The sequence below is a fragment of the Cyclopterus lumpus genome, chromosome 5 (assembly GCF_009769545.1).
Source record: "Cyclopterus lumpus isolate fCycLum1 chromosome 5, fCycLum1.pri, whole genome shotgun sequence".
NCBI classification, from domain to species: Eukaryota; Metazoa; Chordata; class Actinopteri; order Perciformes; family Cyclopteridae; genus Cyclopterus; species Cyclopterus lumpus.
Genome location: NC_046970.1, coordinates 20,506,903 through 20,520,581, shown reverse-complemented (window position 1 = coordinate 20,520,581; position 13,679 = coordinate 20,506,903). Strand labels below are relative to the sequence as shown.

At 40.6% G+C, this 13,679-nt stretch overlaps 1 protein-coding gene across 1 annotated transcript; it reads right to left on the bottom strand.

The window, feature by feature from the left end:
• Positions 1-1,071: 1,071 nt before the first annotated feature.
• On the bottom strand, positions 1,072-12,634 carry smarcd1 (SWI/SNF related, matrix associated, actin dependent regulator of chromatin, subfamily d, member 1). Its single transcript, XM_034533227.1, has 13 exons — positions 12,413-12,634; positions 8,240-8,415; positions 7,455-7,497; positions 7,130-7,252; positions 6,497-6,619; positions 6,124-6,240; positions 5,826-5,927; positions 5,585-5,746; positions 4,618-4,715; positions 4,353-4,488; positions 3,553-3,675; positions 2,243-2,344; positions 1,072-1,248 (listed from the first exon to the last, which is right to left on the bottom strand). The coding sequence occupies exons 1-13, from the start codon at positions 12,596-12,598 to the stop codon at positions 1,195-1,197; spliced, it is 1,545 nt and encodes a 514-aa protein (XP_034389118.1). The 5' UTR covers positions 12,599-12,634; the 3' UTR covers positions 1,072-1,194.
• Positions 12,635-13,679: the final 1,045 nt, after the last annotated feature.

Genomic DNA, 13,679 nt, shown 5'->3' with positions numbered 1-13,679 from the left:
CAGCCAGGACGCTCATCTTTACCTTCAACGGGTAAACAACAACCATTAAACTCAACAAGGTGTGAAACTCTGTAAATCTTCTTCAACTGTTTATGGCTTCTCTGCACATAATCAAAAATACACAAAACTATAAGCAGAATATTTAACTTTCCCCGGCTTGCAGGCGACATGAATGTTGTGTACATTTTGTCCTGCAGAGCAGCGACTCGTCCAACGCGACATCTTCACGTTGAGGAGAGCTCGATCGCCGTGCTGTGACGGCGAGGGCTGATTAATAATATAAATACTGCTTCAACCATCTGAGCGTAGACAAAAAGTTAAGAAAAACATCTGCCAGGATAAGATACACTTTTACTTCACATCCATCTTCAGTTTTTTTCCTGCTCAGTATTTACAAAACTATATAGACTAGAGGTACTCATACTAGCTACTTCCTTGATAATCTGTACTAGCTAACAAAGACAAGTACTGATATAATACATATTTTTAAAACAAGAATCATTGATATAACAAAAAAAAGAAGAGGGAAAACTTCATACAAAATGGCACGATGATCTTGCCATGATTGAGCCTTTCTCTCGTACACCAGGCGGTGGCCCAAACTGTCAAAACAAACCGCCGAGAGCTTTAAGACAAAGTGACACATGAACAGCCAACAAAAGTAGCGATTGATTACGAACACAATCAATATCTAACTGAACGGGCAAGCGTCTGGGGGGCCAAGTTGGGAGAGTAAAATGTAGGTTTACTTTCCCGAAAAAAAGGGGTCAACAAAGAGTCAAGGCAGAATCAACACGTTCCAGCCGATTCAAGATATTTTTAGATTCAGGGACAGAACACATTAAAAGTTGCCCCCTGCTCGTTCATTTCATTTCACAATCTGTACTTTCGCGTGGGCGCCACGTATCAAATTGAGAGGAATGCTTCCAGGTAAGGCTTAGACATGCAAGCGAAAAATACATTGCAGCTCTGGTGTGGAAAAGTGGAAGTAGCAATCAAACCGCAACAGTAGTCGGGGCTGCAGGGTGAATGAAAACAAAAAAGGACATACTATATAACGGGAAAGCCATCTAGTATCTATGTCTCTCTAAGTTTATTAGAAAACTCTCGGAGGAATTCATTTTGAACATCCCACACGCGCTCACACATTGGTCGTCTGGGACCACACGGCACGTCTCCGTGGATACGATATCATTAGGTGTTCCTGATGCCGAGCGCCGTCTCCAGCTCCTGTCGCCTCTGCTGGACCTGAAAACACACGGAGAAAAGATTAAAATCACCAGAAGACAATACCATGATGAAAAAAAGGTAAACACCACGAGTCTTTGGCCATGTTTTGGATTTTTGGCGGGAAACAATAAGCAATTACTTTTGTCACCTTAATTCTGGACATAATGGCAATTTATCACTTTTTTTTAGCATTTTAAGAAAAAACAAATAAAGATGAATCGGGATAAATAATCATCAGATCAAACGATTCTAAAAATAATTCTTAGGTTCAGCCTGAGAAGTGACCGACATGAAAACATCTGCAGCTGATGCCATCTGAACACGACTGAACTTTGATTAAAAGATTTGAAAAAAGTGATTTTTAACCATATATCTTTCCGAGTTGGGGATATAGTGTAAAAACACCTGTATATCCTGCCGATGTTCTATGTTTTGAAGAACTACAAAGTGCTTCTTCAGCTTTTGTAGCTGTGGAGTGAACATAAATGACATGTAATGACATGTAATGGAGTGCTGGTTCCTAGTACTTTGTTTGTTTTGATGTCATTGACGAGATTCTTTCACGGATATTCAGTCGAGGAGGCTCGAGGATACAGCTGCAGCGGGGAGGACTGTGCCTGAAGGGAACCCCTAAGAACTGAGCAAACCTGCCGCTTGCGTGCAATGCATTCTGGTAAACGGCTCTGCGGGAGGAGAAATCAGCTTTCTCTGTCAATATCGCACACTTATTTTTCAGTGGACGACATTTACCACCAGCAGTCACTGTGCATCCATTTTTCAACAATAAAAGACGTAATTAGCCCTGAACACCAAGTACAGTGGATCCCCAAAGTCATTATGATTTGTCCTCTGGACACCGTTAATGTCTGAACTAAATATCATGGCAATCTATCCAACAGCGGTTGAGATGTATCAATAAACCTAAATGTCATGAAAGTAATCAACCTTTCATGCTAATTCATAATATAGTTATTGAGATAATTCAGTTAGGAACAAAGAATAAATGGATTACCTTGGAGTAGAAGTAGCGACAGACCGCCTCCTGAGCCCACGGCTGGTAGTAAAACTCTGCTCTTCGCTCTTCTTCTGGGTTTGCGACCACATCTGTCATGGTCTGTAAATAGAGAAAGACACATTTACACATTAATCTAATGCTGACCGCAGCTAAGACAAACACAACATCGCAAGAGAACAGAATTGACTGTTGAGCTTTGAACTGAATTTGTTCAATTTCGCAGCGATTCGACTGAACAAACACTGCAGGTGGGGTCAGCTGGTCAGCACTTAATCGGCTCACTCAGCGGAGGGACACAGACAACATCCACGTACTTGTATGTAATAAAGTCCTCTTTTCTTCTCACAGTAAACCTCCGTAGGACCAAATATTATTAACCTCAAGGAACTTTAACATGAATCAAGCTAAGATAAACCAGAGGTTATGTTTATAATTGTTGTTTTGACGTTCCCCTTTTCCAGATATTTTACATTTGATATCAGACATGAATGTCAAGTGTCTATAGTTTCCCTCCTAAATACTCCTAGAAGTTTTCCTGCATCTGTAACCTTAACCACCGCAGAAGTTTATTTTTCTTGTATCCGCTTTCCTATTCTGCTTTCCTACATTTATCAATGTTTTGTTGTAACGCCTGCTTTAGAAATATATATTTTTTTTTTTGAGATTGAGTAAATAACCCAAATCACAAATTTGCCTTAATGGCTTTACAAATTCATACAGCATACGACTTTCTCCATCCTAAAACCTTTGAATCAAATAAGGAATAAGTCTCCTGGCAGAAGGGACATTTATTCTAGGATGGGGAAAGTCATGCCGTGTGTCCAGATAACAGTGAAATTGCACTATGGTAGAAACGTAATGATAATACGAAGGTAGATGGAGCAATAACAGCAGCAATAATAATGGCAAAAAAAGGAGAGAGAGAAGAACATTCCTCGTTGAAAACGATAAGTCACACCGCTTAATCAAAACATTTTAAGTAATGCCAATGGACAAACTGATGTTGCATCCTCTTCTTATCCATGATGATTTCTCTCTGAACTGCTGAACATTGAGGAAAAATGGCAGGGTGCTTACAATTCTGAATGACATCAACTACACATCAATCCACACTTTCTCTTATTTAGGAGCACACTAAACAAAACCTTTAGGAGTGCATGGTGCAGGCAAAACAGCTGTGATATATATACTTCATGGTGGATTTGTTTGTTTTCATGCAGAGGCAACATGCTATCTGTGGAGATATGAGACCACAGATAAATGCATTTTAAGTGCTAAGAGGACTCAGTTGTAACGGATAGACTCACCTTGAGGTCTCTGCACTGTGACTGCAACCAGTCGTTGATAAAGCCCTGAGGATCTCTGGCAAAATTCAACATGAACTCTCTCTGGGTCTTCAGCTGGTTAATGGTCTCAATGGTTTCATGGATCTGAAAAAAAAAAAGAATAATGAGATGAGTCATCAATTTAAAAGTAATTAATAAGGTATTAATTAAATGGAACATCGCTGACACAGAAAAACTGTGGGACAAGTGTTTCCTTAATAACCATTTTATGAGCAAGTATTCCTGAGATCAGCTGGTTTTTTTAAAACCACAGCACCAGATCCATTTCATGAGGAGAAACTATACATACAGAGAAAACTAAGACACTTTGATTCTGCGACAAACCGTTTCTGATATGAGGCCGACAGGAACCGGGTGTATATCAGTAACAATATGAATGGCGCCTACAAACTATAAACAAGCTTTCTCCATTTACAATGTTGACAGGAGGACGTCTTATAGGGGAATGGGTCCACGGCGCATCAATGTGATTACAGCCATCCCAGCAAAGGTAACGGCTGCTAGCAGGAGGTCAAAAAGACCGGACTGACCATAAAACGGGCGAGAAAGAAGCCGTCAATTCACAGGCAACAAATTGGGAGAGTGGCTAAGGGGGGAATTCCCCTCAGGAGGCTCACAAAATGGGAGGAAATAAACTACACGGTGACTCAATGAAACAGGGGTCAAAAAAGTGAGCGTGCTTAAAATGGCCTTTAAACCGCTACGGGTGATGGAAGTTGTAACAAAGAATTAAATGTGTCGGTCTACATTCTCCCTTGTACCTTGTTGTCCAGTCCTGCTATTTCCTGCTGACTGGCTGTGGAGAGGAGGAAGGAGTTCATCTGGGTCTTCAGCGTGTCGTCCACCTCCACGTCAATGTCATAGCAAGCAGTCTTCTTTTGGTCATTCGGGTCAACACTATAACAGAATACAGTACAATTAGTTTGAGCGGTACGTGAAAATGTCAGCAGGAGAGCAGAAAAACACAACTTCAACATGTGACTTCTGTCACATCGGGGACCTTATTTATCGCTGTAATGAAGTTACCTGATCACATGGTTGATGATGATTGGCTCTGGGGGCATCAGGAGTGCATGCAAGCGCTGCGGGATCTCAGAGAACTTCATCCGCTGAGTCTCAAAGATCTGCAAAAAATGAAACCAACACTCAGTTTTAGATGAGCGCCTACTACGAGCAAATTAGTAAAACGAGACATATTTAGCAGCCTTATTTAGACCATCGGGGGAAAAACATGTAATGCCTAAAAAGAAATTGTATTCTAAATAAATGTATTTATTAATCACTCACAAATTAACTATGTGGAAGACAATCAGGTTCCAGCCTCTAATGTAGGAGGGTTAAAAACAGGTGACAGGTATGAGCAATTCAACATTTGCAATAATCCACTTGTCCTAGCGTGTGTTGGTCGCTGCTATTAAAACTTGTGACAATTTTTACTGATAGTGTGGATACTTTTAAAGTCATAGCTCTATTCCAGCTTTACTACATTACACATCACTGTTGTAATTACAAGAAACTTTAAGCTAACCAGCTAATTAATTTGTTTTATATGCTCACTTTGTATGAATTCAACATCAGCTTTTCACAATCCTGTTTATCTTGGCACAGTAGAAAGAAAAGCACTGGGAAACTAGTCAGTGACCCAGAAAGAAGAGACTCCATACAAGGACAGCGGGAGAGTAGAGACGGACTGCACAACATCAAGAGCACTAATTAACTGGGACAACTATGCAAGTGTCATTTATTCCAGCTTCATACTAATTATTTCTAGAGTATTGCACTGTTTATTGTTTTATTCTATGTCTATGCATCTTTCACCTAGTCAGATTCATTGTATATGCAACATACTTGGCAAAATAAACTATTCTGATTCTGACAACGGTCAGTTTGTATTTACCGGGTTTGAAGAACAAAGAAGCCCCCTTTGGTGCATTTCTAAATAACAACATGCATCACTGAAGGTTAATGACAATTTTACGGTGCCTTATGTTACCTGCTGCAGGTATTTGTCACAGTTGATGAACTCGCGCTCATGAGGGTCTTGAAGTTTGTGGGTCTTGACGTACTGCCACAGAGCCTGAATGATGACAGGTCTGGTCTGAGTGTGGATACCCAGCATACGAGCCAGCCGGGGGTCCAGCTTGAACTGAGGGGGCTGTTTGGCACACAGAAAGATTGGTTTGATATGAATCCAACAACAAATGTTTGAAAAGCACGCCTGAGTATTTATTTACCTGGTAGTCGAGCATGAGCAGGACCGTGCAGCGAACACCCACATCACCAGGCCTCTTCACCTGGAAACCATCAGTCTCCTGGGTGGTGCCGGTCCTGTGCCACTAAAATAACATTTTATAAGTGTTTTAAGTACTTATGTCTCGTATTTAAATACACACACAAGTATTTACTGGATTTAAATACAATGTCATTTTAAAAGCAGAAAATGACAGAACAAACGGTGAACGCTCTTTTCAATAAAACAAAAGGGGGTAAATATCTGCTCTGTATATTCAGACGCATATAATACATTCTTACTTCCACCAGGTGATTATCTGGACCATACAAGTCTTTGTCCAACTCGATCACCAGAGACTTGAAGAAAGAGGAGAACTTTCGCTTCTGTTTGGTGGCTTCATACTTGGACACCGCAGTCTGCAAAGCAAATATGTTGCAGGTAGTGGAAATATAAATTAAATCATTATAATCTCTGTATACAATCTGTGTCTGCAAAACATTAGAACTTTATACTTTTTAGTTTCATAGTTTTGGCTCAATGTAGCCCAACAAGACATTTAAAGTGTGGTTGGTTATATTAGCTGTGCTCTGGAATAAATGTAAACTAATGTTAAAGCAGTTTACACACAGAAAACATTAATATAAACCAATATATTTCAATGAGGAAGTTTACATCTTCCAGCAGACGCCCCTCAACACGTAGCTCCCATGATGCCACTGTGCCCTCTCCATCCTCAGCATCTGGCTTTGCGGGGTTAAAGGTGTTTGATATGAAGATCCGGAGCTTTCTCTTTTGCTGGAAAACAATCAATCGCAAGAAACTTAAAATCACTCACTCAACACCAACTTGTTATCGACACTGATAATCATCACACGTGCACAAACAGGGAAAAGATAATATAGCTCTGCTGCAACAGTGCGTAGTTTGATTTAAGATTAAATCAATGTATTGTCTGCTGAAGGCGGACACCTAGAGGATGTTTAACTCATAGAAATATCCGCATGTTGTCCACCTAACAATGTACATATCGTTTGATACACTGCCACACAGGTTCTTGAAAAATCCTTGTGAGTTAAAGCCTAGCTCAACAGCAAAATATATACATTTTAAAATATGTCTGTGATATGTCCGAACTCATAGTAGTGTAAACATTTTTACAAGCCTTTACTAAATCGCATTACTTTTAATGTGATGGTCCAGTTATGGGGATGGATGGAGGCCTCCAGAGGTCTGAATGGCTTTGTAATTAATTTCAGGTCTGAACCAGAGTGAGTGAGGGATTCCAGGAGTGAAGACTATCCATACCTTAATGGGCCTCTTGAGGGCCTCCTGAATGTCCAGCCTCTTGCGCATGATGGTCTGATCCAGCTTCCTCTCAAAAGCCAGGAGATCCATGTAAGCCTGAGACTCTGGGACCAGTTCCCGGATCTAAAACACAAGAAAATACACTGGTGACCACAACAGAGCAGGGAGTGTACAACAGAACTCTTTCAGCGGAACACACTTGTCAGTACTTTAAACAGAGCCACCTCAATTAAAATTTAAATAAACAAGCAATATTTAATCGGCCCAACACAATTAAGGCCAGGATTAATGAATTTCCTTGGACTGCCATTTGAGTAATACTCACCCTCTGAGGTAGAATTTTATCAGCCATCTTCTTCTTCTTTGTGCTGTAAAAACAAATGATTGAAACAAGATTTGTTTGGATGAGAGTCAAAGAGGAGTGATGGTTTAAAGTAAGAGTAGAGAGTGAAGCTAGGCTAACCCAGCGATGACCGAAGGCTACTCCACTAACTAGCCTCCTCCTGGCTGTCTGGTCGCAGTTATATAATGTGGGTGAAATGGGACTTCAGTTCAACCCAGCAACAGGAGGTCAGTAACTGTTGTGCCCACATCTTTACAGAGACAGGGATCATCACGCCATCCCTGATCAAGCTGCACTTGATGGGAGGACCACAGGATAGAGTGCAGACTCCAATAGGATGATTGATGAACAACAGTGTTATCCTGATGTTTAATATTTTATGTTAAGATGTTGGCCATATTATCTGCCCAGAGACTTGTATGTGTTGCTGCCCTTTTGTTTAAGAAGAGATTGAAATGAAATTATTTTTCTTTTTATCTCAAAACTGCTGAAACATTTTCATAAGTTTAAAAAGACATTGAATGAGGCTAGGTCACTTCTACCAAAGCATTTCTTTATAAAAGTCCCCCTTTTTCAATCTGTTATAGTAACGACAGATTTCCAATAGGAACCAGAGTTTTGGATGACAGTGATGAAGTGGGAGGCTCCCAGGCTTGGAGACTGTTATTGACATTAAAAACACCATTTTCTATGCCATTCAATACAACAAAGTCCATAATAAAAGTTAAGCTCTAAATATTGATCTTCCTTATGAGGGGGTGACTTACTGCTGGTTGCGGTTCTGCTGCTGAACCTGCTGGATCTGTTGGGGGGCGGGCCTCTTACGAGACGGGTCCATCACACCGGGCATCACAGGACGAGACACTGGGCTGTTGCCATATCCTGGGGGGCCCATTGCTGGTCCCTGTGGGGTCATGCGGTTGGATGGAGGCATGCCTGGTCTCTGCATAGAAAATAGAGAAGATATTGTTGATAATTAATGAGCGTTATGTTATCTTTTCCTTGCAAAACATTTGTTTAGCTTCTCAAATGTGCTTTTCCTTGCCTTCCACTATAATACTATAAATGGAATATGTTCCGTCTTTAAACTGGTTTAACAAAGCAAGACATTTGACGACAGCACATTGGGTATTGCAAATTCCGAGCCATTTTTTACTGTTACATAGACGATCAATCAAAAAAACCATTGGCAGTTTAACTGCTAATGAAAATTATTTTACCCCAGGACTCTTATGGCAGGTGAGAATTATTTAGTCCTGACAGAACCCAAATTGAATTTTTTGCAGCTGCAACAGCAGATCTAGTGCTGCAGCTGTAACTACAATACACTGCATCTTAATTTACGTTTCACTGAATGAAACATTGCAACAATGAAAGCCCTATTGAAAAGTACCCAACTATAAAAAAAAATGTAATGCGTCTTATCCACGTTATAAAAAGTGCATCCGATCAATTTTACACTTGGCAGGTGTATTGCTGAGGACCCAAGGACATACAGTGCTGCAATTTGGATACGTGAAATGGTCAAGACCAATAAACATTGAATTAACATGCAAACAGAGCTGTGCACGAGTGGGGGTGGAGCATCATATACAAGCATGTCGTCCACAGACAGCGGGCGTTTTCAGTCATTTGACTGCAGTTAATTTTGCTGCTAGACGCTGGATATATTAACGCAACAACCGAACTTCCTGGGAATCAATGAGCAATAGGCAGTTCTCGACAATGCTCCAAGAAGCAGTTCTGGGAGCAAAGCAATCAGCCCTATCCGAACGTGCCAAGAAAACAAAGATACACCCAACATATTGAGAGTAAACCTACTTCAGTGACATTGTCCTGCTTCCTGGGGTTCAGAAAAGCTAATTGTGCTGCATATGAATAATGCTTTTACCGTATAATTATTATGTGCAAACCGTATTTACAATGTCAGCGATCTTGTCATCTTTCACTTTTGCCTATATGGGTGTTGTCTAATGCAGCAGTCAGCAATCATGCTTGAATTACCTTGGTTATCAGTGTCCCATTTAAACATTAAGGTTAACATAAAGTTTAATGTTGAACTTGATTTGATGCTAAATAATTAAATAAATATCATGACAAAATCTAAATGTCCTTGTGATCTGTAATGTTGTTCCATCCATAAAGGCAGTGGTGCATAGCAACACGTTGTCTTCAATAATGAAAGCCAGTGTAATTAATTGAGCACAATATAAGAAGGCTGCCATGCTTATAAAAATCCACATCGGAGAAATCCTACAAATCTTCCTCCAATCTTGCTCATCAGCAAAGCCCATAACACATTCTGCTCACCCCCGATGTTATTCTATTCATTCAAAACCAATCCAAACTAATTGTGCACTAGACATTTTCAAGTACAAGAAAACAGATTGCAGCTCTTTGTACTGTTTACAGAAGAAACAAACCCTGCTTATTAAATCATCAGATCCACATACGTTCATCCTACAAGAGGAGATAGCTAATACAGAACAAACGCCAACTCACCAAGCCCAGCGCTAAGAACTCAAACAGGCGACTTTGCGTATTTGACTGCATGAGTGCAGGTGAGAAAAGCAGATAAATGACAAATCACTGATTGCAGCTTTCCCTCCGGCAGCCGTTCAACAAATGAGCGTGATGAAGGCAAAACACTCTCTTCAGCATATGGTGGAGGGTTGGAAGAGTGACGGGCATTGACTTGTCAACAATACAAGCTGGATGAATGTGCTCTGCCATTTCCACACAGTGTGGGCAGAGGAACCGCATGTCGATCGTTTAGTGCCCTTTATACTATAAATCAATACAACCTCGGTTTACAGGAGAACAACTGGAGTTCTGCAGTATTCAGAACATGAAGCTGCTTCGACTATGAAGAGAAAGGCTGCTTGTGTGAGTGGAAGCAGCCAAGGACGCTGGAGAAAAAAAGATGTAACATCCTTTCACTAAACTATGTTTCAGTTTACCAGTAGCTAGGCAGCACACACTTCAACTATCATGGATATACTTTAAATGTCTCTTTAGACTATATCAAAATAAGATACAATTATTACTGAACTAATATACACAGATTGGATTACTGGAAAAAAAAATCTACAAAATCAATTCGTGGCAGCATGCATAACAGGATAACAACGGGCTGTACCAAATCTATTTTTTATTTTTTTTTAAGTTTGAAGCTCCCGCTGAGGTTTTTGAATTATGTTTTATACCATCAGAGTTTTTGCTATTGTGGTTATGTAAATGTAATTGTATTGTTAGATTGCTGCAAGAGCACTTTGTTAATGCAGGTGCTTGACTCTGTGTGTGGCAGGAGAGGGAGCAAGCTGTTTTTAAAATGCTAAACACCAATAAATGTGGATTTCCGGATAATATTTTGTTAAAAAATAAAATGTTGTGGATTTTGTAAACGATTCTATCTGTTATTCAATTAATTTCGACTTTACAACAATCTGGAGTTACATATTGTATAATACTTTTACTATAACAACCACTCAGGGCTATATTATCTTACCAAAAGGCATTCAACAATATATGACGCACTGAGAGATTACATATTTTGGGAGTACCCAACAATGTTGCATTTAGTTTTGTATGAATATTTGATGACTTGTTTTCCAGTGCATAAACAAACTATTCTTCCTCAAAGGGACTTGATTATTTACAGATGCTCAGAGGACACTCACTTATACACAATCAGCTTTGATGATGGCAACGCTGCCAGACAAATTCCACCTTGTTTCCAAAGATGAGCCCTGTTATACATTTTGAGAAATGCTAACAAGTCTCAACAAATATGGACAAATCTCTGTCCATATGGGAAAAAGTTTGGTGCGTGCCAAAAATAGCAAAGTAAAGATGACCTGATTCTGGTACCAGATTTGTCGTTTCCCCATACTCTTTTATGTTAGAAAATATTGACTAACGCTCATCTCTCCAACCTAAATTGATGTCAACAGATGCTGAAATACAAAAAAACACAACACATACAAAAGAACACAAACATGTACATTTTTATAGACTAAATATGAATTGATAAAGCAAACAACAGATTCATTGTTGATTCAAATCACTGTTGGATGCACCTTTAGTTTGACCACCAAATATAAGACATCAGTAACATGGCAAACCTTTCAGTGTCTCAGATAATTTAAAACATTTTCCATGGTTAACTATTATTTTATGGAGCTAAAATTCCAACCTAACGCTACATCATCAACAATGCACGGGAAACGAAGTGGACTCGTTTGCTGCAAGTTTTCAGAAACCACCTGGGTTTACTCATTCTGTTGTGTAACACCTTTACCAGCCAGGTGACACAAAGTTAACCAAAAAGGCACGCGCTAGTGTTGCCTCTGCAACAAACAAAATAATGTTAAGCACACTGGTTGCAGGTTTGATCCGCTGATACGCGAGATAATCTGCAGCTATATTAGCGTTAACTGCGGCTTCGTGCAGCCGTTTCATTCAAAAGTGGACCAGATGTGGGAACTGTAAAAGCCAACTTTGAATTCAAGCAAAGCTTTGTCTTTCTTGCAAGTTCGACGTTTATCTTTAAAGGCTCCCTCCACCGCACCGTTTATAAAACTACCCAAAGCTATTTCAATAATGTTTTAACGAGTAAACTCAAGCGAAACAGTTACCAGCTAACGTTAGCAGGCTAAGCTAATTGGCTACCGTGACTAACAAGCTAACGTTAGTTGACAATAACGTTCGCGGGCGGGAGGGTTTGCGAATTCAAACAACAAACTGACTAACAGCAGCTGGCCACCCGCAGCGGACGGTTTACACGTATCTGACCGGGAGGAACTTTCCGGCGGGGATGCCAGCTCCCGCAAGCCTGTGTCGGCGGTTAACGTTAGCCGCTCGTGACAAAGCAGCGGTAAGAGGCTTTGTTCTAGCGGACTGGCTCGCGCGTCAGCAGTAAAGATGGAGTGATATCTCACCGGGTAGCCGGGCCCTGGCATCGGGGAGCGGTACATATGGTTCTGTGCGGCCGACGACGGTACCATCCTTCCGGAAGGAGTCCCGGGTCCCATGCCTGGTCCTGCACCCGGTACTGGCGGTCCGGGTCCCATTGCTCCACCACCACCAGCAGTCGGTGCTGACTGAAACCCCCCTCTGGCCGCCATCTCCTCTCTGAATGTCGCCGCCGGTGGAGGCACGGAGCTACCGCGAGAGCGAGAACAGAGTTTTCGGGGGAGGGTTGTGACGATCCCACAGCGCCCCATGCTGGGTGTCTGCGGTACTGTAGTTAAACAATAGTATTTAAAACTGTGTAAAATCCCTAAAGGTAACAGGATTCTGAAATATATTACGTTACTGAATACAAACCACAGCACATTTGTAATGAATTACATAATCAACAGGATCACTTTCGAAAACAGTCAACTTACATCATTTGTATTGCTACATTAATGTAAAACTGTGTATATGTATATGCTATGAAGTACATCGTTCATTTTATTTTGCTAATTGCAAAATGCTCTCTGAACATACTCAGGTTTTAAAATATATATATAATTTTTTTTATGTGGCAAATATGCTTTGTTCACTGCCTGCAAAAAAACTTGATTCAACAAAAAACTGCACCTTGAGATCCTACAGAAAACTGTAAAAGAAATCAGATGTGGGATATAATATGTAATGTTTATCAGAAGTGGGATATGATGAAATAAAAGTGTTTATTTTAACCTGTTCAATTTTAACAATCAATGGCCATAAATTATGTTAACAAAAAGGTTTTAAAACAACAACAACAAACAAACAACAACAATGGAGTATCTTTCTTTTATTCAACTCTGAAAGAGACAAAACAAACACACAACTTCTAAATTAACAAGTAGACAACAAGTTAAGAGCACAGTGGTTAACGTCCTGTAAATCAGACACAGGCTCCAACACCTTCTTGTTTCCAAACTTTTTTGTTGTTGAAAAAACCCTTTCAATGGGGCATCAGCAGGGCCACCAGGCATGAGGCATCGCGAAAGAGGCCAGACCAATGAGGTCGGCCTTTGTGGCAGGAGGCATAGAGAAGGAGGCAGGGCCATTGGGAAGGAGGCCAGGTATAGGCCAGAAGCTGGATGCAGGATGCAGGAAGCAGGGGTGAAGGGGTCAGGACCCAGGACCAGCTTCAGACAAAGCCAGGTCCAATGGACCCTATGAGACGTGAAGTCACAAAGACTCCAGGGAAGAAGTAGAGTGAGTAATGTG

What these genes read in the sequence shown, in the direction of transcription:
- smarcd1 (XM_034533227.1), bottom strand. Translation starts at nt 12,598, where the DNA reads ATGGCGGCCAGAGGGGGGTTTCAGTCAGCACCGACTGCTGGTGGTGGT. An exon ending in TGCCAGGGCCCGGCTACCCG is followed by an intron (nt 8,416 to 12,412) that starts GTGAGATATCAC and finishes TTTTCTATGCAG; the next exon opens with AGACCAGGCATGCCTCCATC. An exon ending in GTGACAAATACCTGCAGCAG is followed by an intron (nt 4,716 to 5,584) that starts GTAACATAAGGC and finishes CATTTTTTGCAG; the next exon opens with ATCTTTGAGACTCAGCGGAT.